This window comes from Tyto alba, unplaced genomic scaffold (assembly GCF_018691265.1).
Source record: "Tyto alba isolate M040663 unplaced genomic scaffold, T.alba_DEE_v4.0 Super-Scaffold_30, whole genome shotgun sequence".
Taxonomy (NCBI): Eukaryota; Metazoa; Chordata; class Aves; order Strigiformes; family Tytonidae; genus Tyto; species Tyto alba.
This window is the reverse complement of record NW_024881305.1, coordinates 5299302-5323189: the sequence shown is the minus strand read 5'-3', so window position 1 is coordinate 5323189 and position 23888 is coordinate 5299302. Positions and strand designations below refer to the sequence as shown.

Here is a 23888-nt window from a genome sequence, read left to right as displayed (position 1 = left end):
GAGCTAAATGATGGTGTTAAATTCACTCATGTATAAAATTAATTAGTTTGGGGGCAGGACAGTGGATATTGGTTATCAGAAGTTGGGATATTAGTTGAACGGGGTTGCCCAGGGCTCTGGGGACCTTTGTAACTTCCCAAGCAATACCTCGTGCTCTTCTATCCTGAACATGGTCTTTCAGGTGGGGCAGATGAGAAGAGTGCTGGTGGCTCCCAGCAGCGAATTGTTCGGGATACAAGAATGATCCCCGAGTGGAGCAAAAGGCTGTGCTTGCTCCCATTAAAGGCCGAGGGGCTGCTCCTGCACTTAGCATAAGTGCACGCTTGCAAGATCAAGACTTGCTAGGTCAGAAAGCAATTGCTGCTGCAGAAATCACCCAGCGTTATAATTCCCCTCAAAAATGCTGCACTCTCAGAGCTGCTCTGCTCTCCATCCAGGGGTTAGCAGAGACATCCAGCGAGACGTCTCAAAGCCAGGTTTCCCAAGAGGTTGTTAGTTGAGTCCAGGGTTCGCTGAGACCCCAGCCCAGCTGCTGGGACTGGCAGGGGATTCTGTTACATGTGAATCACCAGGAGGGAAAACAGCATCTGGCTCCTCACTCGCTGAAGCAGCAAGCACAGGTCACCCCAGGGAGCTGTCGCTTTTCCTCTGCATCTCTGGTTTCCTTCTAGGATAATCCTTTCCCAATTAGCTTTTGAGGACTTTGACATTAATTTAATTATTTTTAAGTCTCACCACTGAAGCCAACAATCAAGGAGACCCAGGACCCGTGAGGCATCAGGGGCAGGTTCAAGCCTCTCTGCCTCACTTAGCTAAACACAAGGGTTTTAGCAGTGATTTTTCACGTTTCGTCTTAATCCAACAGTTAGCTGCAAATCCACCCCCCTCATTGAGGCTGTGCTTGCTCTCACCTTGGTGTGACAGGCACAGTGCTTTGTTAATCCTCGGGGGGGGGGTGGGGGGGTGGGATTTGGCACCCTGCATTGATATGAATGGTCTGCAAGGAGAGCCATCAGCTCTCTGGGTTATGGCTCCAAACTCCTGCCAGACTCGACGGTGATCTCTCTTTGGTGCTCGATAGTAAGGCAAAAGCTCCTTAGATATAACCAGACACAGACTATCTACTAAACACAAACAAAAACGGTTTTGAGAGTCCCGCTGTAGAACCACACACACAAACCCCCATCTAATTTGGAAACAACAGGACTATGATGAGAGCGTGGTCTCTCTCAGGTTTTTTTGTTTTGCCAAACAAAACCCTGTAAAACCTCAACCAACCAATGCATGAAAAAACAAGCATCTGTCTCTCCCTCCCACCCCCGACCTTAAACACGCTCTGTGACTCCCCACGCTCACCCGCTGCCGCGGCTAACTCGCCGTGTGAGCTCCCCTGAAGACAGGGTGCACAACAGATGTAATTATTTTGTTGCTGCTACAGCAATACCCATATTCTCATGCCCATACAGAAACCCTAAAGAAAAATGACCCGTTGATGCTTGACCTGCATGTTAATTTGGTTCATTTTCTAGATGACAGCAGCTTGGTGAGACAGGGAGATAATGTAAAGGCCAATGAAGAAGTCTATTGATTTCAGTCTGTGGTTTCCCTACCAGCAGGCTCTCACTACAGACTGTGATTTGCTTGTATGATGAAGTGATAATCCATTACAGCCAAAAATACTGGTCCACAGATCATCTGAATTATAAGTGATAAAACTATGCATTTGGCAGGTTCCAAAATGTCATTATTCTGAAACACAGGGCAACATTTCCCATTTGCAGCAGTGCTAAGTACATCCTCATGGCCTTTCAAATCTGTTGTGCAAATGCGAATGAAAATAGCTTTTAAGAGATGCCTTGGCAATTAGCACCGTACATGCAGGGAAGAGTCAGAGACAAAGCAATTGTCTGGTAATGTTAAACAGTGTTCTTTGGAAGCACACAAACCAGACTGCCACAGATGAATCCAACCTTTGACTAAAATAATTCCTTCGATCTACGATCTGCCTGAAAAACAAGAGTTACACTCCTGCCACAGATTTTACCTTCTTTCACCATTGTCAGGCACTTAGAGTGACCAAGTGGGACACTTCTTAAAATCAATTGCCGAGGAGGGGGGCAGAATAATTTCTATTCCATGCTGCTTGAATACCTTTTTGGACAATCACTATGAAGTGAAACAATTTGCTTTTATAAGAGCTCTAGATTTTTGGGTTTACCATCAAAGCAACCAGCCGTTTTTAAACACAACTGCTGTCTCCCCAGGGAAGTCCTGGTCTACAAGGAGCTCTTCGAAAATAGATGGACAATCTTCCCATTTTGTAGACCAAAAATATCAGTGTCTGCCAGTTCTTCACAGGAGACCAAAAGGAATCAAAGGCTGAACTTCAGGTTAAAAAAAAAAAAAAAAAAATGAAAAGTGTGGTGCAGAAGAATATTCAGATGTTTATCTGTGGATCCCTGGAAAGTTTAAACCCGATTTCCTGTTGAGTTTAATAATCCCCTGAACACTGGAGCATAGACCTGAGTTAGCTGATAAACACACCCACCTCTAACACTAACATTAGCGGGCGTAATCCTAAATTCTCACTGCAACAAGTGTCCATTCAACACCCCAGATGCTGAGGAACGGTGCCCACGGGGTCTTCAAACCCAGGCAGGGCACAACAACAACAGGGACAGCACGGCTCTGCCCTGCGCGGGCGGTACGTTACGTGCACCCGCTGTACTTTGTCACCTTCTCCTCAGACACCCCGCATCGGGAGAGGATTAAACAGCATTAACTGCCCTCCCGAAGGCTCCCATCCCGCTGCTCTGCCTGCCAGAGAACCGAGTGGAGAGCAGCCTGAGGATTAACTACTCTTGTCCTAACCAAAGGCCGAAGAGGTGGTGGGTGGGTGCTAATGAAGCTGCAGGGGACGGGCTCCCCACGCTTGTGCGAGCCCTCAAAGCCGGTGCCCGTTTCCACACGCAGCCTTGGGCAGAGCAGGTTGGTGGGTAGGGGAAGGAATCCCCGGTGGGGTGCCACCCCTCAGCAAACCCCCTGCTTGTTGTCCGAAGGGCTGAAGCTGCATCTCCCAGTTCAGCCCAGGAAAGTCCGCTCCCCCCTGGGCCACAGTCAGAACAGACCCGGGGCAGCGTGTCCTTCGGCGTGCAGAGCTGTGGTGCTCTCCAGCCTCCGTGTCCAGGACCTCCCCCCCCGGCAATCCCTGCGACAGCGGAGAGCATCACAGCACAGTGACGAACCACGGATGCCTGAGAATCCAGGGCTACAGAAAGGAACTGCCAAACAAAAGCCAGCATCCCAGCATTACAACCCCACCAACACTACACGGACCTTCTGCCCACAGCCATTTAATCAGCAGAAGCAGGCAGCGTATTTAGAGCACAGCTTTCTGCTTCGTTTGCAGGAACCACAGCACAGGGAGGAGGCAGACCATTAGGGCTACGTTTCCTAGGAGATTTTCACACACTGAGATAGGGGGGGGAAAGACCCACATTTCTTTGCAAGCTGAAGGTAGTAATTCCACTGGCACTTCTGATCTGTTAAGCACGTCGAGCTAAACTACTAGTTAAACTACAATAATGTGCTTTAATTGGGCTTATTTTGTCCTATTCTCCACGTACACAAAGAGGTAGCAAGAGAAGAAGTTGCACCAACAGCTGAAGAAAAGCAGCACATCTAACAGTAGTACTTCTAGTGACTGAGTCTTGATTCTGTAAACTTGTCTCCCAGCATCTTAAAGTCCCTTATCTCGACAGTTTAAAAGCTTTCAGGGTGATAATGTCAGGGCAGGTAAGAAATACTCAGTGTTTGAATGATCCAAGCTGACCTCAGTGCTGGTCACTCAGTGAGAAATGATCCCACCACATCAGCTGCACAATCCCAGACAAGTTTTCCTGTATTTGGGCATAACCTGGGCCTGACTATCAGATAGGAAAGAACAACCTTTAATCATGAAGCCTTGAACTTTACTTTAGTGGGGAGAGTAGAGATCACTGCAGACATTTTCCATATGATTCATCATTTTCTAATATATTGTCCTGAAACAGCTGCTCCTCTCCTTTCATAATCCTGATTGATGCCTCTCTTACCTGGAAGGCAATGCGTTCTGAATAACTGCAGCATTTCCATCAGGCAGGATGGGGAACAGCAGACAAAACACATCTGAGGTCATGGAAAGATTCTTGATCACTTCCCCCCTCTATTGAGATTTTCAATTAAAGGTATCTTAAATCCTGTGCTGTCCTATGTCTGCACCAAAGGGGAGGGAGAAGGGTAAGAGCAGCAGTTCCACTCCGTGGAAAGGATGCCCAGCAAGACCCTTGCAACCCCGATTCCAGCTGCAGATGCTGGAAGGTGACGAGGGCTGAAGCAGCTGCAGGTGCTGATGCCCAAAGCAGCCCGAGCACCCACCCTGCCGTGAGCTGCCTGTGGGGCCACCTCTGCCAGCCCGGCCCCGTGCAAACCTGGCCCAACCCGGGACATTTCATCTCTAGAGGCTGTAGGGCCCAAAAATCCAACACACAGATCAGATCTTTACTGTATAAAGCAAAATACAGGACCTAAAGAAGGTACTTGTCCCAGCCTGACCACCGTGTCACTGCTGCCTTGGTGGCACTTCTGGCCCCAGTGAATTCCCCTGTCCCCACTGCCTGCCAGGTAGCTCTTAACTGGCTTGTCTGTCTGTCTGCACCAGAGCTAACAGACATATATTATGCCGACAGCGACCTATCAGTAGAAGACAAGAAAAAGCCATTTGTTTCCAGCCTTGAAATGTAATTCTGGTTTGGGTTTTTTTTTATTATTATTGATTTTAAGGTTGTAAATGCTCTGGCTGTGTCTGGTTTTTAAATGCTAATGATAACAGCAAAAGGAGATGAGGGAGTGGGGAAGGAAATTGAAGCATTTCACAGCTACCAAAGTCTTTTAACATCCCTGGCTATACAGAGAAACCAACAGGGAGAACGTAAGGATGATAAACAAGTAATTTGCTATCTCTAAGATGCCTGTAGCTTCAGTTTTTCCTCTGGCAGTTGCCTCTACTTAAGCAGACTGTTTCCATACGTATGGGTCAAATGAAAAGACACAGCAAGACAACAAGGAAAAAGTAAACTGTAATAGAGTTATCAGCTGCAATAACGCCCCAGGATCGGATTTATTTTCTCCAACAGAAATCCTCTGGTGCTGTTCACCAGCCTGCAAGGCATTTCAGGCTCACCTTGCAGACCGTGCCAGGGAGAGGGGGCTGGTCCAAGCCCCACCGAGGCTGGCTTGCCTCCGTGGGGTTTGGGGGGGCACGTGTGCTTCTGGGCATGGTTTGGGGAGACTCGGGGTGTTTGGGCGGGCAGGGTTGTCCCCACACAGCAGAGATGCTGGGAGCAGCGTGGAGGATGCAGGGAGAGATGCTCTGAGGCAAGCTGGGCTGAGTCAAATTCACAGCTTGGACACAGCACCTCCAGGGACGGCAGCTCGGCCCCCCAGGTTTATGTTCCAGGCAATGTTTTTAAGCACTGATACTTTAAAGTTTAGTTCTGTAATGCAACGCTGTCAGCTTTTGTTATTCTACTTGTCAATTTTTACAGCTTCACATGGATTTTCCGTTAAAATCAAAACTGCTTGTTCTGCCTAGCCGTGTCCCTAACAGGCACCGCTCTGGGGCATTTGCCATGTGTTTAGCATATTTATTTATGCACCCAGACATGCTTTCTAATATTAAGCAGGATCAGAGGTTTTAATTAAATGGAAAAAAAAAAAATCTGAATGAGGGAAAGGGGGGAGAAAAAGGGGAGACTGACTGACACATCTGGTTTATAATTACCTTAAAATTATAGGAGCTCCTGTCTTCAGTTCCCAGAGCCCTCTGACAGATAATGCTGCCCAATTATACAGCAGAGTTTTCTCCCTCCAGTGGGTAATGGGAGTCACAGTGCAAGTATTGAACCAGATGTCCATTTAGAGACAGTTTAATATTTTGGGGCATTTCACATGGTATCAGGATGGACCAGGGCTGTACTAAATCCTTCGGCACTCCCAGTAATAGGTGCAATCACATCCTCTGTTCAATGACCACACTGCAGAGAAATTTGTTTCCCTAATAAGACAGACACCACAAGGCCACTTTTCTGAGAACTCTTCATAAACATGGCAAGCAACAAAAAAACAAATTATATCAAGCTTTCAGCTTCCAAATTCCCCAAGCTGGAGAAAAACGAAGCACAGTCCTACATAGAGTTAGGCCAATGGCAAGAGCGAGCTAGGCTTTTAAAGGTACTGAAGTCTTTAAAAACTGCAAAGTCTCAGCAGTTTATATTTTCAGAAGGTGAAGGGGAAGTCATTCGTGGCTCAGTTTTGACAGAGAGTTGGCATTAAAAGTAGCATTAGATACCAGGAATTCCCAGCCCTCATTCCTGCCCTCAGTCTTTCCAAAGAGATGATCCCAAGCTGCTATAAAGTAGTTGCAACACCATTAATTTTACAGCATCTGAACCAGTGCAAAATGACCAAATCTTCCCAAGCTGCTATAAAGTAGTTGCAACACCATTAATTTTACAGCATCTGAACCAGTGCAAAATGACCAAATCTTGCTTTTTCCTGACCCGAACCACAAAAGACATTTCAGTGATTAAATGCTAAAGACAGACCAAGTATGTTTTGTGCTGTCAGCAATAAGTTTAACACCATCACATACCACAAATAAAATATTTGTGTTGAAAAGTGAGCCAAATCATCATATAAACCCAAGCCAACAAATTTAATTTATTCCTTTAACCAGCAAGCTACCCACAAAGCAAAGTAACTAGATACTGTGCCAAATCATTTGGCAATCACAAAACCTCTACCTCTGCAGTAAAAGAGCGCAGGATGCTGGCTGGTAATAGAAACAGCATTTTATGTGTTATGCTTCATGGTGTATCGATGCTACCAGCTGCCAAAAATTAGCTACGTAAATACGGCGTTACCTTGACAAACCAAACATTAAGATCTTAGAAATCCAGTTACACGGTCCCATACCTCAGCATCACACCCAGGGGGGAGGGAGGAAGCACAGACAACAGTTTTCACAGTGTTTCAGGGCTCGTGTCACCCCGTGGCAGCAATAACCAGCAGCTCAGAGCCCCAAGAGCTACCTGCCCCAAGCACAGGCAGCCTCCTGCCACTGGGCACTCCCTCCACAGAGCACAAAGAGATGTATCACCAGAAAACAGCAGCATTTTCCTCATCCTGCAGCACCTCCAACCTCTCCTCCCCCAGGGCTTGGTTTATGGGAAACAGCCTAAGTAGCTGCAGCTTGGACTGGGCTGCCCAGGCACAGCTGAGCCATCACCTCCCAGAGCACTAAACAAACCAGCACCATGCCCAGCCAGTAATTCCTGAGCTGGAGAACCCAGCTCTGGTTTTGCTGAAGCACTAGCAATACTAGTGATGTGTCAAAACGTTCAGGAAAAGAGTGAAAGAAAATGAGTTTATTTTTTCAATCCATCTGCTTGAAAAATTTCCTTGCTGTGATAATCTCTCGTTCTAAAGAAAATTAATTTCTATTTTCCAGGGATCATTTTTCTTTTGCAAATTAACTTCACTTTCCTCTAAGCGCCTTTGCAGAAGTATTCTCCCTGCAACTGAACTTAAGTAAATCTGGAGTAAAAGCTCTAACTCCGAGGGAGCTGCTCCCAAATCAAACTGGTGCCTGTGAAAGCCGAGTCTGTCCTCAAAACCCTTTAAATGTTTCTTTCTCTCTGCAGAATCTGCCCTTCCATCTCTGCCTTCATCTTAGTTTTTCATTGCTTTGTAGGGTTTTTTTGCACTGCCCTCTATTAATCTTCCAGAAAATCAGCTGTCTGATCACAAACAGAGAAAATTACATTATTCACTGAAATACCTATCTCGAACGCCAGCACCTCAGCCAGGCACTTTCCTGTGATGGGTACTTTATATCCATAGGGTCTCTTATAAGAATGAATGTCTTTTAATTAGATACAAACTGCACTCATTTATGGTTATTAGAGGTGATTTGCAAATCTTTATTCAGCAAATAGCAGCCTTCTAACAGGCAACTTAACTGTAATATCACAGCCAGTGAGCTGGAGCAGGCTCTGCAAACAGCAAAGCCCATGTCAAGCAGACAAGCGCTAGGAAGAAGCCCATGGTGGTGCATTTCTTTTGTTTGCTGCTGTCATCTTTCCCCAGCAGAGAAAGGAAAAATCACTGGAAATAGATGGATGGCTTTATTTCTTATTACTATAATTCAACATCAATTGAAATAGAAGAAAAAAAAAAAGCTTTAATGTTTCAAAACAAAAGTGAAATTGTGTGTATACACGCACATGTATTTGTATATGTATGCAATGAAAATAGATTGCAATCACACACCCTGTGGGAAGACACGATGAAGGCTCAAAAAAAAGTGGGAAGGGAAGATCAGGAGGAGAAGCTGGCAAACAGGCACCTGAGCTCCCAGCCCAGCCACAGCTCTGCCGAGGCACAAGAGCATTTCCACTCATCTGTATTTTCAGCCACACAATTTATGGTGTGTTTGTCCTTTGACTGAGCGCGTTTCTGTTGTCCATGGCCTTTCCCCTGACTCACACTCCACCTTTGCATAAAGTCTGCATCTGCTGGGGCCTCTTCAGCTCACTCCTTCCCATCAGCTTTTCCTTTCCCATGGATTTTTTTCCAGGCTCTGTGCAGACGAGGGAGGGGGGCAAATATTGACAACTCAAGGTGAGCCTGCTCTACAGATGAGCAGGATCCCACTCCCCACCTTCAGGGTAGTTTTGTGTCAGATGGCGTAAGACAGCATTTAGCTGAGGACTAAGCAGGCAGAGTCAGGCTTCTGCAACATCAGAATCAGACTTTTGCCATTTCTCAGGGAGAATCTCCATCCTCTTCCTACGCAGAAGGAAAGGGACAGCAGACCAAAACAGGCAGCCTCACGCCGCGATGCCAGTACTTGATGTTTTCACCAACTTTGCTGGAGGGCTGAGACGCAGCTGCACAAAGCCAGTGGATGTCTGGCTCCTGCTGGGGGAACTGCTCTGGGGGACCCACACCCCCTCCTTCCCCCCGTGCACAGGCTCTCGGGACAGAGGCATCTCCCTGGGCCAGGAGAAGCCAAGGGCAAGCGATTTGAGGGGGTCCGACTCGTAGGGACAGAGCATCCCCAGCCCTGATACGCTGCAGTAGAGGGGATGCAGGGGACGGGAGTGGAAGCGCAGGAGGATTCCCAGCCTCTGGCTCTTGCTCAGAAATCGCGTTTGGCAAAAGCTGCTGGCAAAGCCCAGGGATGGCAGCTCTGGGGGGGGGGGGGGGGGGGGTGGAACCGGCTCCCCCCAGCCCACTGCAGCGTCCAGCACGGCGCAGGGCCGGCGTGGCCAGGCCGGGGGCCGCCCCGGGTTGGGGGGGGAGCTGCCAGGCTATAAAACCCAGACCGGGCAGACAGCACCCACACACGGCAACCGAGAGCCGCTGCTGGCAGATGGCCACCCCGCTTCCCCCAGAGACACGGACACCTGGACACCGCTCACCTGGCTTTTTTTACGCTCGGAACAGCAAGGCTGAAGAGATGCAGCCTCTGCAGCTTTTTCTGTTACTTTTACTGAACTGAAAAGCAGCAACAAAGAGGGCTCCCCTTTCCCCTTCAATTCACCAGTGCAGGGCGCCAAGAGGATGCAAAAGATGAGCAGTCCAGGCAGAAAAGGGGATTTGGGGATGTTTAGTGCAGATGAGAAAAAGATCAAGGGCTGAGTCAGGAGCTCTTGCACCTCTTCACCTACTGGGAACATCTGCACAGAGCAGCAGCCAGAGAGGGGAATTGCAGCCGCACGGCACAGGGTCAGCGTGATGTTGAGGAGCACAAGGTGGAGGAGGTGACAGCCGGCACCAGTGTTGGGGAGTGCTGGAGGAGGCGCATCCAGCCCCCCAGGTTGGGGACAGAGGAGCTGGTGCAGCAGTGCTCAGGGGCAGCCCTGACCCCAACAGCTCAGCTCTGGGGAGGCAGGGAAGGGTTTAACAGGCCATCAGCGACGAACATTAGAGCTGCCTGTGCTCCTGCAGAGCTTCCCGAAGGGATGGAGCCAAGCTGGGGCTGGAACAGCACGCATCACAGCCGGCCTGGGCACAGCCAGGGGCTGCTGAGCCCCCAGACCCTGGCAGGGGACCCCAACCTGACCCTCTTGCACACCCGAGATGAGGAGCTGGCCAAGGCAGAGATCGGGGTGCTGGCCACCATCCTGGCTGTAGCGACCCTAGGCAACATGGGGGTGCTGCTGGCGATGTACCGCCTGAGGAAGAAGATGAGCCGGATGCATCTCTTCATCTTGCACCTGGGGCTGACCGACCTGGGCGTTGCGCTCTTCCAGGTGCTGCCGCAGATGATCTGGGAGGTGACGTTCCGCTTCTTGGGGCCGGACCCGCTCTGCAGAGCAGTCAAGTACCTGCAGGTGCTGAGCATGTTCGCCTCCACCTACATGCTCATCGTGATGACGCTGGACCGCTACCTGGCCGTGTGCCACCCGCTGCACAGCCTGCAGCAGCCCAGCCGCCAGGCCTACGCGATGATCGGGGCTACGTGGCTGCTCAGCTGCCTGCTCAGCCTGCCCCAGATCTTCATCTTCTCCCTGCGGGAGGTGCGCCAGGGCTCGGGGGTGCTGGACTGCTGGGCAGACTTCAGGTACCCGTGGGGAGCCAGAGCCTACATCACCTGGACCACACTGTGCATCTTCATCCTGCCCGTCAGCATCCTCACTGTCTGCTACGGCCTCATCTGCTACGAGATCTGCAAGAACCTCAAAGGCAAGACACAGAGCAGTGCCCCCAGCACGGGGGGGCCCGCAGCAGCTGCCCCTCCCGCTCCTTACTCCTCCGAGAAGGGCGGGCAATGCCCCAGCGGGCAGCCCTCGCGGGTGAGCAGCGTTCGCACCATCTCCCGCGCCAAGATCCGCACGGTGAAGATGACCTTCGTCATCGTGGTGGCCTATGTCGCCTGCTGGGCACCGTTTTTCAGCGTGCAGATGTGGTCGGTGTGGGACGAGGATGCTCCTGATGACGGTGAGTAGCGGTGGGGATGCCGGGCAGGCGCGGAGCCCAGGGCACCCGAAGCACACAGCATGCCCCTTGAATTTTTAATGAACAAAAGCTGTCTTTATTTTTGTCGTTTTAAAAAAATCACGGGGAAGGCTACAGATTTGCTCCCCAGTAGCATTTATAGAAAACTGTGGAGTCAAATCATTGCTTTCAGCGGTAAAACCACAGAAAAGCAATGGCTTCTGACCATTCTGCAGGGATGTGTAAAGATGTTACAGGAGCATCTTCGCCACGTGTGCTTCATTCCTCGTGTGGGAATTTGCTTTGGGAGCTGCTGTGCTTGGTGTGTGACTGCAGGGAGGGGTTTTACTGCACCTGCTGCTCCCACCCTCAGCCCCGATTGCCGCGCTGCTGGAGCGGGTCCTTCATGTGTAGCATCAAGTGCCCTTAAGGCTTTTGCTGAGCCAGCTGCAGAGGTTTCAAAAGTAGATTTCCAATTTCATAGGTTGACTTTTTCTGGAAATTTAGAGTAGCTCTCTTAGTCTGTTTGTGGGTAGAAGGAACTTTACCCAAGATTGAAAGGCCTCTGGGAGATGCTTCGGCCAGCGAACAGGCTGAAGGAAGGTCGAAAAGCTGTTGGGCCTCGTCTCCCAACACTCTCCCTGAGGATGTGCTCCAGCACATCCCTGTTACAATACATCACCCACCTGCAACCCTCAGCCAAGGGTAGAGCCCATCTCTGCCTGCCCTGCTGCAAACTCTCCTACCCAAAGAGATGCCAGCAGATGGGATGGGAATGGGATGAAGAAACTGCGCCCGAGCCAAAAAGAGCCCCCAAGGTCCTGCCTGTTGCACGCCGAGACCCTTCCCAGACCATGCCCAGCCTTGTAAATGTTTCAGCTCTCTCCCTTGTCTTCCCAGAGTCCACCAACGTGGCTTTCACCATCACCATGCTGCTGGCCAGCCTCAGCAGCTGCTGCAACCCCTGGATTTACATGTTCTTCAGCGGGCACTTGCTCCAGGACGCGGCACGCTGCCTGTCCTGCTGGGGCAGCCCCCGGCCCGGACTGCGGAGACAGGCCTCGACCGGGAGCCTCTGCAGCAGGAAAACCACCATCCTGAGCCACAGCCACCACGCCAGCCCCACCGGCCTCCCCCTGCACAGGGGCAGCACCAAGGACTTCTGCCCACCCTGCGAGGAGGTGGTGACCGAGTCGGGCACGCTCTAGGCTGCAGCAGTGGCCCATTCCTGGGCACGTCCCTCCACCGAGGACAGCTGATGTGACACCACAAACATTGTCACTGCAGAGCTGTCTCTCTCCCTGCCTGGTAACACCTCCTTTTGCAGAAAGCTGGGTGCTTAACCCAGAAGGCATCACCGTCCATCTTCTCCTTGTGCGCTTGCTATTCTGCACACTGCTGGGAGCTTTGGGGGAGAAGCACGGAGCCCCGTGGGCTGCTGTCTGTCAGCATCCACCTCTCTTGCACTTTAGGGACGCCCTCACTGCCTGCCTGCCCTCCTCCAAGAATGCCTCACACCCCAGGTATCTGCTGCGGGATGCTGCGCCAGCGTGTCTTCCTGGAGGGAAGAGTTTTGGGTGTTTAACAGATGCCAGCAAAGCAGGCTGAGCACAGCAGGACGCAGCATGGCTACATCTGCTTGAGAGCTCCCTGGAAGTTGCTCATCTCCCACCCTCGGGGTTTTGCTGGCAGAGCAGACGCCGCTTTCCCACGCCTCGGGGCTCGGCACACTCTCCCCTCCGTGCCGCATGGCATTGCCCTCTGCTGACAGGCAGGTCTGGACCCGGACCCCCTGCCCACCTCCCCAGGGCCGAAGCAAAAGCCACAGGGCACGAATGTCCTCTCCTGTTGCGCACGACTGTCCTGCTACCGCACAGCGGCATCGCGCTGCAGCGAGCATCCCAAAGGCAGCACCGGCACCACCGAAGAGCTGCTCGGAGCAGCCTTGGCCCAGCTCCAGCTCGCCCAGGCAGATCCTGCCTCCCTCCGTGCCCCGACACTTTCCGACAGGTTTACTCACAGCCCCCAGCCGCTGCGCGGGGCTGCTCCGCGCTGTTCAGCAGCTGCTGCCTCCCATTAAATCCCTGCTCTCGAATTGCTGCCGCTTTTGTCTTATTTAGCGGAGATCCGAGTGCCAAAACCACCCAGGGCTCAGAGATGGCTTCAGGGCACTTGGGAGCACAAAGGAGGGGCGGCCAGGAACGAGCCATGGGCTTGCAGTGCCGCCCGGCCCCTGCCCTTCTCCCTGCATGTTGGGGGGCTCCCAGAAGCTGTTTTGTTTAAGAAGAAAGTGGGAGTGAAACAGGCAAGAGCATCTATTTGCTCTGGCAATCGAGCTCAAAAGCTGCTGGTGGGGGTTTAGCAGTGCCCCAGCCAGCAAATTCCCTGCAAGCAAGATGCATTATTCCTGCTATTATCACAGGCTAAACCTATAAAAGTAAATCATTAGGAATAAAGTATTTTGAAATCTTAAATTATTTTCAATTTTTAATCACCAAGCATTTGAATCAGTTTTTCCAGAAACTCCCACTAGCTGGTTTTGGCCTCACCTCCAGTTCCATAAACACACCTCTCCTGGCCTTCAGCAATGTTTCCCAGAGATTTGGGGGGTTTTAGAACATTTCCCTTTGTGTGTCCTTCAAGTTAGGCCAGATCCACACAACAAGGTCATTAAAACCAGGAGTGCCTGACACACCCCGAGATCAATACCAAATCAATTGTCTCACAACCTTTCATTAAAGCACATCGCCGCTGAGCCGATTTGAAATGCTCTTGGGGCAGCTCCATCCCTGATGAAGGAGGGCTGTACCGGGAGACAGCAGCTCCATCGGCCTAACAGAGCTCCCAGCTACTGCAGAATTTTCCCTTCCCCAGCACTTTGAAAGTTTATTTCTTGAAAAATCCTAAGTAGCAAAAAGCAGCGTGGTGGGAGGAACTGGGCCCCATTTGCAGCCGCAATTTGCTGCGGCAGGGAGAGGACAGCGAGCCCCAGACAGGCACTGGCTCTCTGGACCTCAGGAGCATGAAGGTGACCCGACAATTGTAATCACTGATGAGCAGGGGAAGCAGCACCTCTGAGGAGATAACAGCCTTCCCAGCATACTCAGTTCACAATCCCACGCTTATCTCCGCAAGCTAGAGAGCCCCCAACTCAGTTTTGTTAGAGAAAATTGCAGCACTGCACTTCAGTTCCCCTAGAAATTAAACCAGTGCTTAAGGAAAAGGTGAAACGTGGTGCGAGATCACCGGGGGACAGCGGTGTGCACCCCAGCCCAGGGCACTGAACCCCCCTCCACAGCTCTGCTGGGCACAGGCATCGCTCAGGTGGGGGAGGTCAACTCCTGCACCCAGGGCGTTGGGTGCAGGAAAAGCAAAAGGTGGGAAACAGGGAATATCACCCCTCCCCACCAGACACAGAAGGATTTGACTTGCCTGTGCTCCTGGGGAGACCTCTGGTCCAGTCCTGCCCCCCTCACAGCCCAGAGGCACCAGCAGCCAGCCCAGGCCCTCCACCCAAGGAGGGGGGATATAAATCCCCTGGGAACCCCTCGGCTGTTTGCCAGCTGGGCTGATGACGACGGCTTTCAGCTGGGGGAGGAAGCTCCCTGGCAGGGCCACCTTCCTTCCTTGGCATCCCCTTTGATGCATAGCCAGGGGTCGAGCCACCCCAGCCCCAGCGACAGCTCTGAGGACGACGGGGACTTGGAAAGATTTTGAGCATCCAGGGAAAAGGGGAGCAGGAGAGGTTGATGGAACAGGGCTTGTCGGGCAGTGAGGGCAAAGCTGGTGGAGGAACTGTATTTAAAATTATTTTGTGACAGCGATCAGCAAAGAAAGCGTCATTCAGAGGAGATGCCAGCCAGTTTGAGTGGGAATTTTGAAGACCAATGAATTTCCCTCCCAGAACTGCATCCCGTTTTGAAGGGCAGGGGGGGATGTTTCACTTGCTTTCATGAAATGAGGAAAAGGGCCATCACACAAAACTGGAGAGTACCTTTCAGCCTGGGTAGGAGGAATGCCTCCCTGCGCCATCCCATGCTCAGCAGCCTTCAGGAACAGTGATGCATTTAAGTAAAACACCAAGCAAATTGTATCAGCGGGTTAGAGTGTTACAAGGAATAAAAGCTGGCAGGCGTCAGCCCGTGCCAGGCGCTGGCCGAGGCGAGGGCCAGGGGAAGCCCTGGGCGTGCGGCTGTCGGGGGCTTCGGGCACCTCCCCGTCCTGGCAGCATCTGACCCGACACCCCGCAGCAGCGTCCTGGGTGTCACAGCTTCATCTCCGTGTACTCGATGGAATCGGATGCCACGGGGCTGGAGCAGGGCCAGAAATCCACTTGCTTCTTCTTTGGGTCCACGTTGACGTAGTCTGTCCTAATCTTCATGTTCTCGTAGTCCCTGGTGGAGCCTGGCCCGTGGCCTTTCCCCGGGAAGACCAGGGATGTGTAATTGAGGTTTCCTTCTGAGCGAGGGCCCTGCGGAAGCAGACACAAACCCCAGGTCAGGCACCAGCACCCGCCCGGGGGGGGGGCTTTGCCCTTGAACCCACGCGAAGGTTGTGCCCAGGGATCTCCCTGACCCCTGGGGATGCTTCCCAATAAATGGGGAACGTTGAGTAGGGCAGGTGACAACCACCCCCCCAGCCTCACGGCCGGTATTTCAGCATGGTTCGATGCGTTTGGCCCCCCCACATTGCTGCTCGGTGGGTCCTGAGCCGGGCAGGAGCCGCGGTTGCTGTTGGCAAAGTCCCTCTGCCCGCGGCCGTACCTGCGAGCAGGAAGGGCTGCTGTCCGAGTCCTCCGAGGTCTCTGAAGATGTGTCGCTGCTCCCTTAAAAACAGGAAACATTACCACCTCCATCGCTGCTTGGGGCGTTAGGGGGAAAAAAAATAATCAGGGAGAAAAAGCAAATGCACTCGAGAGTGAAAACTGAAAATCCAAAAAGCACCGGTGGGATCCCTCCCCTCTTCATCCCCCTGCCCGTGGGGATCCGGGCAGGGAGAGTCCAGGGAAGGCGGGAGGCAAGTGGAATTGCGGGGTGCTGCTGCGCCTGCCCTTCGCCCGGCCGCTTGCTCCCTCTTCCACCAGGTCAAGGCCAAGGCCAAGGTCAAGGCCAGGAGATGAGGGTTTTCAAAGCCAGTCAAGGAAGAGAGGATTGCACAAATGCAATACCATACATTTAGATTCACGTGCCAGGAGAAAACCCCGTGGCTGCAGGGTCCCCTTACCCACGTAGGCTGGTCTTGGCACCCCTTCCCCTCCCGCTGCGGAGGCCGGAGGCGGCTGGGGCCGTGCCGCGGGGCTGCTGCTCGCCGCCTCGCTGCCGGAGTGGCTGGCTGCAACCAGGAGCCGAGTTAGCACCTTGCCCGGCCCACGACACCCGCTGTGTCCCACGCACCCCACGCACCACGCCGCTCGGACCCCCGCCCGCTCCCCGAGCCCCAGCACTGCCCCACGGCACAGCCAGTTCCACACAAGCCGCTGGCACAGCAACAATTGTTATTATCTATTGGAGCGGGCAAATATCTATCGGTTCAATTACTGAGATGATTAAGCGAGTGCCCTGTTCTCCTGTGATGAGACACCCCAGTGTTAAATCACGCCATCACAAACTCTTCCCATGCAAGCTGGAAATTAGTTTGACCCATGGGGCCAAGCAGGGCTTGTTTACGTACAAATGTGGGCAGCATTTTTGTGTGAAAGATTTTCCTGCTGGAAATTTTATCTTCATCTAAACTAATATTTTGCAAACGGATTCTGATGGTATTTTTCCACCACTTTACTAACAAGAGCAATAAAAGAAAATGGGTTTGAAACAATGAAAGGCTGTATAACCCCATCCGATACTGCCCGCACCACTTAGAGCTGCTCACCTATTTTCCTGCTGAGCATGATGTAAAGTGTCAGCAAGAGGAGAGCGTAGAGGATCAAGGTGACAGCTGAGATGGCAACAAGCACCCACCTGAACGAGAGAAAAATATTTTGTCTAAGTGGAAGAAATAACCAAATTATTTGAAAACTTTCAGGTACAGTTTGCCTGCCATTGCTTCAAAGCATGTTTTAGACCAAGGTTTGCTGGTACAGTTTTTCGTTTTGCTTTTTTGTCTTGGAGGTGATGGGCCCAAAAATCTGGGGCTTCATTTTCAAAAACGACTAGTGCTCCTTGCACTCCATTTTTGGGTGCCTGTCTTAAGAAGGGCTTTCAGAAGTCTCATTGCCAGCGGGGGGGGGAAGGGGGAGCAGGGGGGGGGTGTGGGGTGTGTATGTGTGCAAGTGCTTGTGGGGAGAGAGAATTTACAAAGGTGACTCCGGCCAAAATCAGCCCTTTCTGAGACAGGCGCCCGTGTGTCTGCTGAACGCGGCCGGCCAGCGAGAACGCGTGAGAGCCCCGGCACAGCGAAAAGCCGGCGCGGTGTCACCAGCGACGGGGGCTGCAGCATCATCCCCCCCCCCCCCCCCCCCCCCCCGCCAGCTCTGCCACCCCCCCCGACACCCAGCACAGCATCCGCGAGCCCGGCCAAGCGAGGACCGAGAAACTCGGCAGAAAGGTGCCCCGTCCACCTCGGAGTGCTCCCCTCGCTGCAGGAGGGCCGCGAAGGGCGGCCGGCGGCTTTTGGACCCCGGGGGGGGTTGGACTCACCACTCGCAAGTGCTCATCCTCCCTGCCCAGCGTCTCGGCGCGATGCCCGGCGAAGCGTCGGAGGTCTTGGGACACACACACACACACGCACACACGCACACGCACAGAGAAAGAGGCAGCTAGCCCTGGTGGCAATCAACCAAAATGGTGCCACGGAGCTCCACGCTGCTCCACGTCAGCTGAAGATCAGGCTCGCCGCTTGAAAGGGGGGCTCCGGCGTGGGAGACGTGGGGGAAAGGCTCCCAGCCCTCCCTCTGCGCGAGTCCCTCTCTCGTGTGCACCCCTCACACAGCCACGCGCCCTCCCCGGCGCTACCACTGGGCTTAATGGTTTGATACACTGCCGCCTCGGTCACATCTGATAGGTGACTGGAGCTTCTGGGCTCCACCGCAGCGCTGATAGCAGCAAGAACTGAAATTTATTCTTCTTGCTTTAATCCTCTCTTGCGATTCTTTTTTTTTTTTTTTTTTTTAAATCTGCAAAAAATATTTTATAATTGTAATCTGGGAAAAAAAAAAAAAAAAATCCCATAAAAGAAAATAACCAAAAGGAGGCCATGGGTTTGGCGTCAGGATCTTGCATTGGTCGAGATCCAGTGAGAAAGGTCAGGGCCCTTCAACACCTCTGCATTTGAGACACCTCTGATTTAATTCTAGGCGAGTGCTTAAATCTTGTTGCAGTTAAGAGGACTTAAGGTGCATAATCAGAAAACACATACACCTGAGCTGAGCCCCTTGCCTTGCAACTTTTGGCCATAATACTGAAGAGGTTTATAATCATGAACAGCAACCAGGGCATCTATTTTGTGAGCTTTCTCTTGCAAAAAAGCACTTCAAATCTTCACTCAATGCCTACATACTTAGTGTTTATAAATGGCTAACATAGGGAGGTATCTTCAACTAAAGCTTTGATACGATGATTAAGGAGCCATGATAATATGATTGATAGACGGATAGATAGATTGATAGTTAAAGCAAAGGCATTATCCATCCTATGGATCAGATTCTATGATTTTCTTTATGACATATCTCCCAGGGTAATTTATCAAAAGCTTTACCAATAGCCTCATCAGTCTCCTGCGGAATTCCACTCACCCAAACAGTTTGGAAATTGCTAAGCAAAAAGTACATTTCTTGCTGGAATTTTCCCCCTCCCTTATTGAACTGATCTGTCCCCAAATATCCTTCTCAAATGGCTGTCATTCTTAAATGGCTCATTTCCTATTGTGGGGCAGGAGATGCTGCTGCAGGAGATAACAATCTGAAAAATGAGCTGTTCAAAAGGAAATTGCAAAATAAGACCCGAATCCAAATATCAGTAGCAGGCAGCTTCTTTGCTGAGATGGGGTATGGCGAGATTGAAGAGATGATACACAGGCACGTATTGAAATATCTATTTTGAAGATAACAGCCAGTAAGATGCTGGCAGCAGCACATGTACTTTTTTGGTGTAGAGTAAACTTGCTGTGAGCCTCCCTCCCTCTAGCCCCCAGGTTATTAACCCTTTCTCAAGCAAGATGTCCTTCTGAAATCAAGGCTTGTAAAGAGCTCCTACTTGGCTGTAGTGAATCCAAGATGTCTACGCTCAATCTAAAGGTAAACAAAATCACAGAAGTGCCTCAAATTATCTTAATCCGATTTGAGCCAGGCCTTGCTTCCCCGGGTTAAGGCTAAAGCTCAGGCTGGCAGTGATGCACGCCTGCAGGCACCCCTCGGGCACCGACGCCGAACCCAGCTCCCGTCCCGATGAACGACCCCTCCGCTTCCCGAGGCATCGCATGCAACGGCGGGGGGAAAGCAATATCCAACGGTGTTTTACCTGGGGGACCGGAGCTTCCCGCACTTTCCCTTTCCCCCAGGACCTGGGCAGCCAGGGCCTTGGAGGGAGCCGGAATTAAGGACGTTTTGGCAGCATTTTGGGCGGCCGTGCAGCCGCAGGGGCCCAGCGGAGCAGAGGCGCTCGCCGGCTCGGTGCCGGATGCGGTCTCGCCCTACCCCGATGGTGATGGCAGGAACGAGCCCACACGAGGTTCCGTGACGCTTCCCCTCTGTCAACTGGCTCATTTACATATATTTGGGTGTTTCTCTGCTGTTCTGCGCCTGCTTCTGATCCGGGGCTGGGGATCAGGCCTGGCTGTCTCCCCCTGGGTTGTTTTCCTTGGCGGTGACTCCCCTCTTGCTCCGTCTTCCAGCAGTTTTGTGCTAAAATGCAGTTGAGATTTGCTGGAGCAAAGTGGTGCCCGAGGGCGGAGAGCTCTGCCCAGCAGTGGTGGAGCTGGGTCAGCCCCGAGCAATTCAGCTGACACCCAAAAAGCGCGCTGCGTGCTTCCAAGTAAAAGACTGCTATAGGGGTAAAACATTTTAAATCATAAGGGCCGCGGGTCCGGAGCTTGGCATGGCTTGGTGTCTGCTGGGGGTGAATGGGCCACCACCTGCCCTTTTTCTGGAAAAATTTTCTGGTCAGGAGTAACTTGTGGCATCAGTTAATAACGGCGGGGCGCAAACGGCAGAGTGGCAGACTCACTCTTGTCAGTTCGCAGCAGATTTGGGGACCGTGATGCCTCTGCCCCGTAGGAGCTGATCTCGCAGCTCTCACCCCCAAGCAGTGTCCTGGTGCTGCAGATGCCCTGCGGCAGCTTCTGCGCTCCTTCCCTGGCAGGAGATGGGCAGGGAGCGAGGGGCTCCCCCTTCTCGCGGGGTCCCTGACTCATGGGGACGGTGCCTGCTGGTGTTTAAACATCCCCACCATCCCCACACCACCACAGCGACCCTCTCCCAGGGAGATAGCACCCCAGCAGCTCAGTGCATCCCCCCAACTTTCTAAAGGCAAAGAGAAGACCGGCTCCTGCAAATCACTAAATCACTACTCACGCCCAGGTGCCAGCCACCGTCGAGGTTCATCCCCAGGAGTTGGGGTCCCCTGCCAGGTCCCCGTCGTGGCCCAGTCGCTGCCCACATTTCCCTCACATCCCCTGGGATCGCAGGGACCACGTCCATCAGCTCCGTCACGGGGGGATTTTAGTCCTGCTTTACCCACCACTTCTGTGCCATGGGTAAATATTTAACTGAAGCTTGCTTGTTTTTATTTATTTTTTTTTTTTTAAAGTGAGTGTTTGCTATTGCAGGGTTTCACTCTTTCAAGTGCTCAGTGATGTATATACAGATTAACAGGTGGAAGAAGTATTTGAGAAGCAGAGAAAAAAGGCCTTTCAGAAAATGCTGCTTGGGTACGATTTGAATCAGAGCTAATCGTGAAAGTGGCTAAACCAAAGGAAATATATATTAAAAAAAAAAAAAAAAAAAAAAAAAGAACACAGAAAACTTATTTTTAGCCTGAAAGCAGGTTTCTTAAAATGAGTAAAGCATAGTTTTCACGCAAGGTGCATAAGCTATTTCTAACATATCTGAGAGAAAGTATGTAAAGCTGGATGGGGTAAGACACTCTTTATGACAGCTACTGCCTGGAAGCAGTACAGGACTATATATAGGCCATATATTTCTTATAAGACCTGGGATGCTCCAGTAGCTGGCAGTCATGTTTCATTGCATTTCTACTGAATGTAAGGTTCTTTTTCTGCTGTTTTATTAACAAGATGGATTCAAAGGCCCCAGACTTATAAATAATTCTGCACGCTGGGCTCCGTCACTCTGGGCTCTCTCCGCCGTAAAGGCGGCACAGATGCCCCAGGCGCAGGCAGGGACGGGCAGCGTGTCCTGAAAACGCAGCTGCTCTTCCATCTGCATATGCAGTGTATTGCAAACACTGAGGTACAGTTGAAAGTATGGATGAAATAAAGCCTTTTTTTTCCCCAATTTTTTGGACAAATATGGCCAAGTCTTGCACTGGATTCTGAAAGAAAGAAAAAACCCGTTTTGTTCGACTTGAAATAAAACTTTTGATTTACCTTTAAGGGTTTGGGTTTTAAAATTACTTTTCAAATAACTAAACAAAAATAGAAACAGATTTGATTAACTTCAAAAATTTCTGAATGAAATGTGTGGCCTCTTTATTTCTTTCATCTTCTTATTTTAACACTGAATCAACTGTCATGAGTTTGCAGATTATTATGACTAAATTGAGGATCTTTTCCACTAAAAAAACTATTTTGCTTAAAGTATTCAGCTTGTCTTTACTACAACTCACACTCATGTTTATCTCAGAAGCCAAATGATCCTTCAGGCTGGATTTTATTACAGGATTTTTGGATTATAAACAGTGTCTGCAACAATCAACTTGCTGCTTTCAGATGATCTGGCACTTGCTGCAATTGCTTTTGTTTTAGGAAGGATTTTTTAAAATCCCTCCTAGGAACATATGATTAGGACAAGAAGGGGGGCCAGTACATTAAACTGTATCTTTAAAGAGAAATAAATAATAAATGTGTATAAAAGCTACTCAGTAAAAATACTGCAGCTACCAACCTGGGCATGAGGAAGTGCAGGGAATTTTCATTTGACTTGGAAAAAACGGCTGCAACTGCCATCAGCGCCGACTCTGAGTCTCCGAGCTCACACCCAGGAAACCTTTGATAAGATTTTTTTTAAGCTTAAGCTCCCGGCAAAGCCAGGGAGAGGAAGAGCGCGTCAGCATCTCCCCGGGATGGAGACACGAGTCCCCCCTAACAGGAGACACGACCCAGCTCGCCCTCCGGCCACCCCCCATCAGCCGGGGCTGCGTGGGGCCGCCTTGGGCTCACGGCCCCGCCGGTACCTGCGCCTCACAGATGAGGACTTCAATTTCTCAGGGTGAGGACTTTAATTAGATAAACCAGATTTAAAAGGATAAATGGAAAATCGACTAGCACAGCAGTAAGGGTAGAAAAACCCCCCCCCAATTACATGAATGATACTCACTGGGTAAAACAACTCCCTTCATGACACCCGTCACCAGTTCTTGTAGCATCAGAAACGTGAAAAACAACCACAAAGATGACACAGCACCATCACAAGCCTTCAGCCGCATGTCGGAGGGATGGTGGCAGCAAGAAAATCCTCGCCTCCCCCCACCCGCCTCCCCTCTGGATCTGAAGGCTTTATTTGTTCGTTAGCATTTTTTATTCGCATTCACAGAGGCTTAATGAGACGGCCGTCCTGTGTTAAACGAAAATCAGCCACTGGGGAAGAGCCCGTTAGTGGCTGTAAAGTGACATGTAACTGTCTCCTGTGCAAAGCTGCTCCTTCCTGACTGCGCTTTGATGGCACTGACGGCTATTTAAAAGGGAAAGTTGCAGATTCCCGAGCAGTTCATCACTGCTAATTAGCCTTTACCTTTTAAAGTTTGCTCAGCAGCTGCCGGATGCTGCAGACACATTCCTTCCTTGCACCCCCTCAGAGCTGTCAGGGTGTGGGGCACCCCGTGGAAAGGGGAAAGGCTCCCCCAGAGCAATTTGGGGGGGGCGTTCCACCCGCTCAGCTGGGCTGTGCGATTTCCAGGGGATAAGGAGCCAGCGTTGGGGTGCAGACCCCGTTCTGCTCCCGCAGCGGGACCTTCGCTGCCCCCCCCAAAAGCAGCTGCCACAGCCCGGCAGGTCCCCGCTCACCGCCCCGCTCCGCCGGCCCCTCGCCCACAAAACCAAACTTGACCCCGGGGCCCTCGCTCTGCCTCGCCTGGGACGTGGCCCGTGATTCATTCCCGCTGCCAAAGCCCCGTGTTGACATTGAAAGGGGCGTTATCGCGGGCGCTGGTGCACCGGGGCGCGGGTGTACCTGTCGCTATAAGAACGACGCCGCGGCGCTGCCCGCACCCGTCCCGCCAAGTCGCCGGCATGAAGCGCCTCCTCCTCCTCGCCGTGCTCTGCCTCTCCCTGGCCAGCAGCTTCAAAAGGTAAGGGGGTCCCCAGGGTGCACCCCGGCTCCCCCCCGGCTCTCGGAGGGGTTTCGCTGCCGGGGAGCTGCCAGCGCTGAGCGGGGCAGTGATGAACAGCAGAGCTGAGCTCCCCCCGGGGCTGCGGGGACCACGTGGATGTTTTGTCGGTTTGCTTCCATCGGTCCGTCGGCTCCGTGGCCGTGTCCATCCCCCCGGGCAGACCCCCTCAGCAGGACGAGCCGCCGGCCGCAGCCGAGGCCTGTGAGAGCAGACGGGGCAGAAAACACCGGCACGAATTCACCCTGGCCCTGGTCCTTTTTCCCAGCCTGAAGGCTCTTTTCCACCAGTCACGCTGAGCTCCTGCCCATCCCGCCGCTGCGAGCAGGCCTGTGCTGGGGCGCGCAT

General features: G+C 51.8%; 2 protein-coding genes across 7 annotated transcripts; one reads left to right on the top strand and one right to left on the bottom strand.

The window, feature by feature from the left end:
• Positions 1-8399: 8399 nt before the first annotated feature.
• On the top strand, positions 8400-13423 carry AVPR1B (arginine vasopressin receptor 1B). The gene is made up of 2 exons (XM_009970727.3): positions 8400-11046; positions 11944-13423. Exons 1-2 carry the CDS (start codon positions 10068-10070, stop codon positions 12249-12251), a joined length of 1287 nt encoding a protein of 428 aa, XP_009969029.3. The 5' UTR covers positions 8400-10067; the 3' UTR covers positions 12252-13423.
• A 94-nt stretch (positions 13424-13517) lies between these two features.
• On the bottom strand, positions 13518-23813 carry RHEX (regulator of hemoglobinization and erythroid cell expansion). Of its 6 annotated transcripts, none has more exons than XM_042800229.1 (7): positions 22532-23813; positions 20549-22201; positions 17679-18154; positions 16912-17000; positions 16267-16374; positions 15807-15868; positions 13518-15514 (listed from the first exon to the last, which is right to left on the bottom strand). In XM_042800229.1, the coding sequence occupies exons 3-7, from the start codon at positions 17693-17695 to the stop codon at positions 15308-15310; spliced, it is 483 nt and encodes a 160-aa protein (XP_042656163.1). In that variant the 5' UTR covers positions 17696-18154; positions 20549-22201; positions 22532-23813; the 3' UTR covers positions 13518-15307. The 6 variants fall into 6 exon arrangements, with proteins under 6 accessions (XP_042656163.1, XP_042656162.1, XP_042656164.1 ...); XM_042800228.1 differs by having other exon boundaries at positions 17679-21527; positions 22100-22201; XM_042800230.1 differs by having other exon boundaries at positions 17679-20938; positions 22100-22201.
• Positions 23814-23888: the final 75 nt, after the last annotated feature.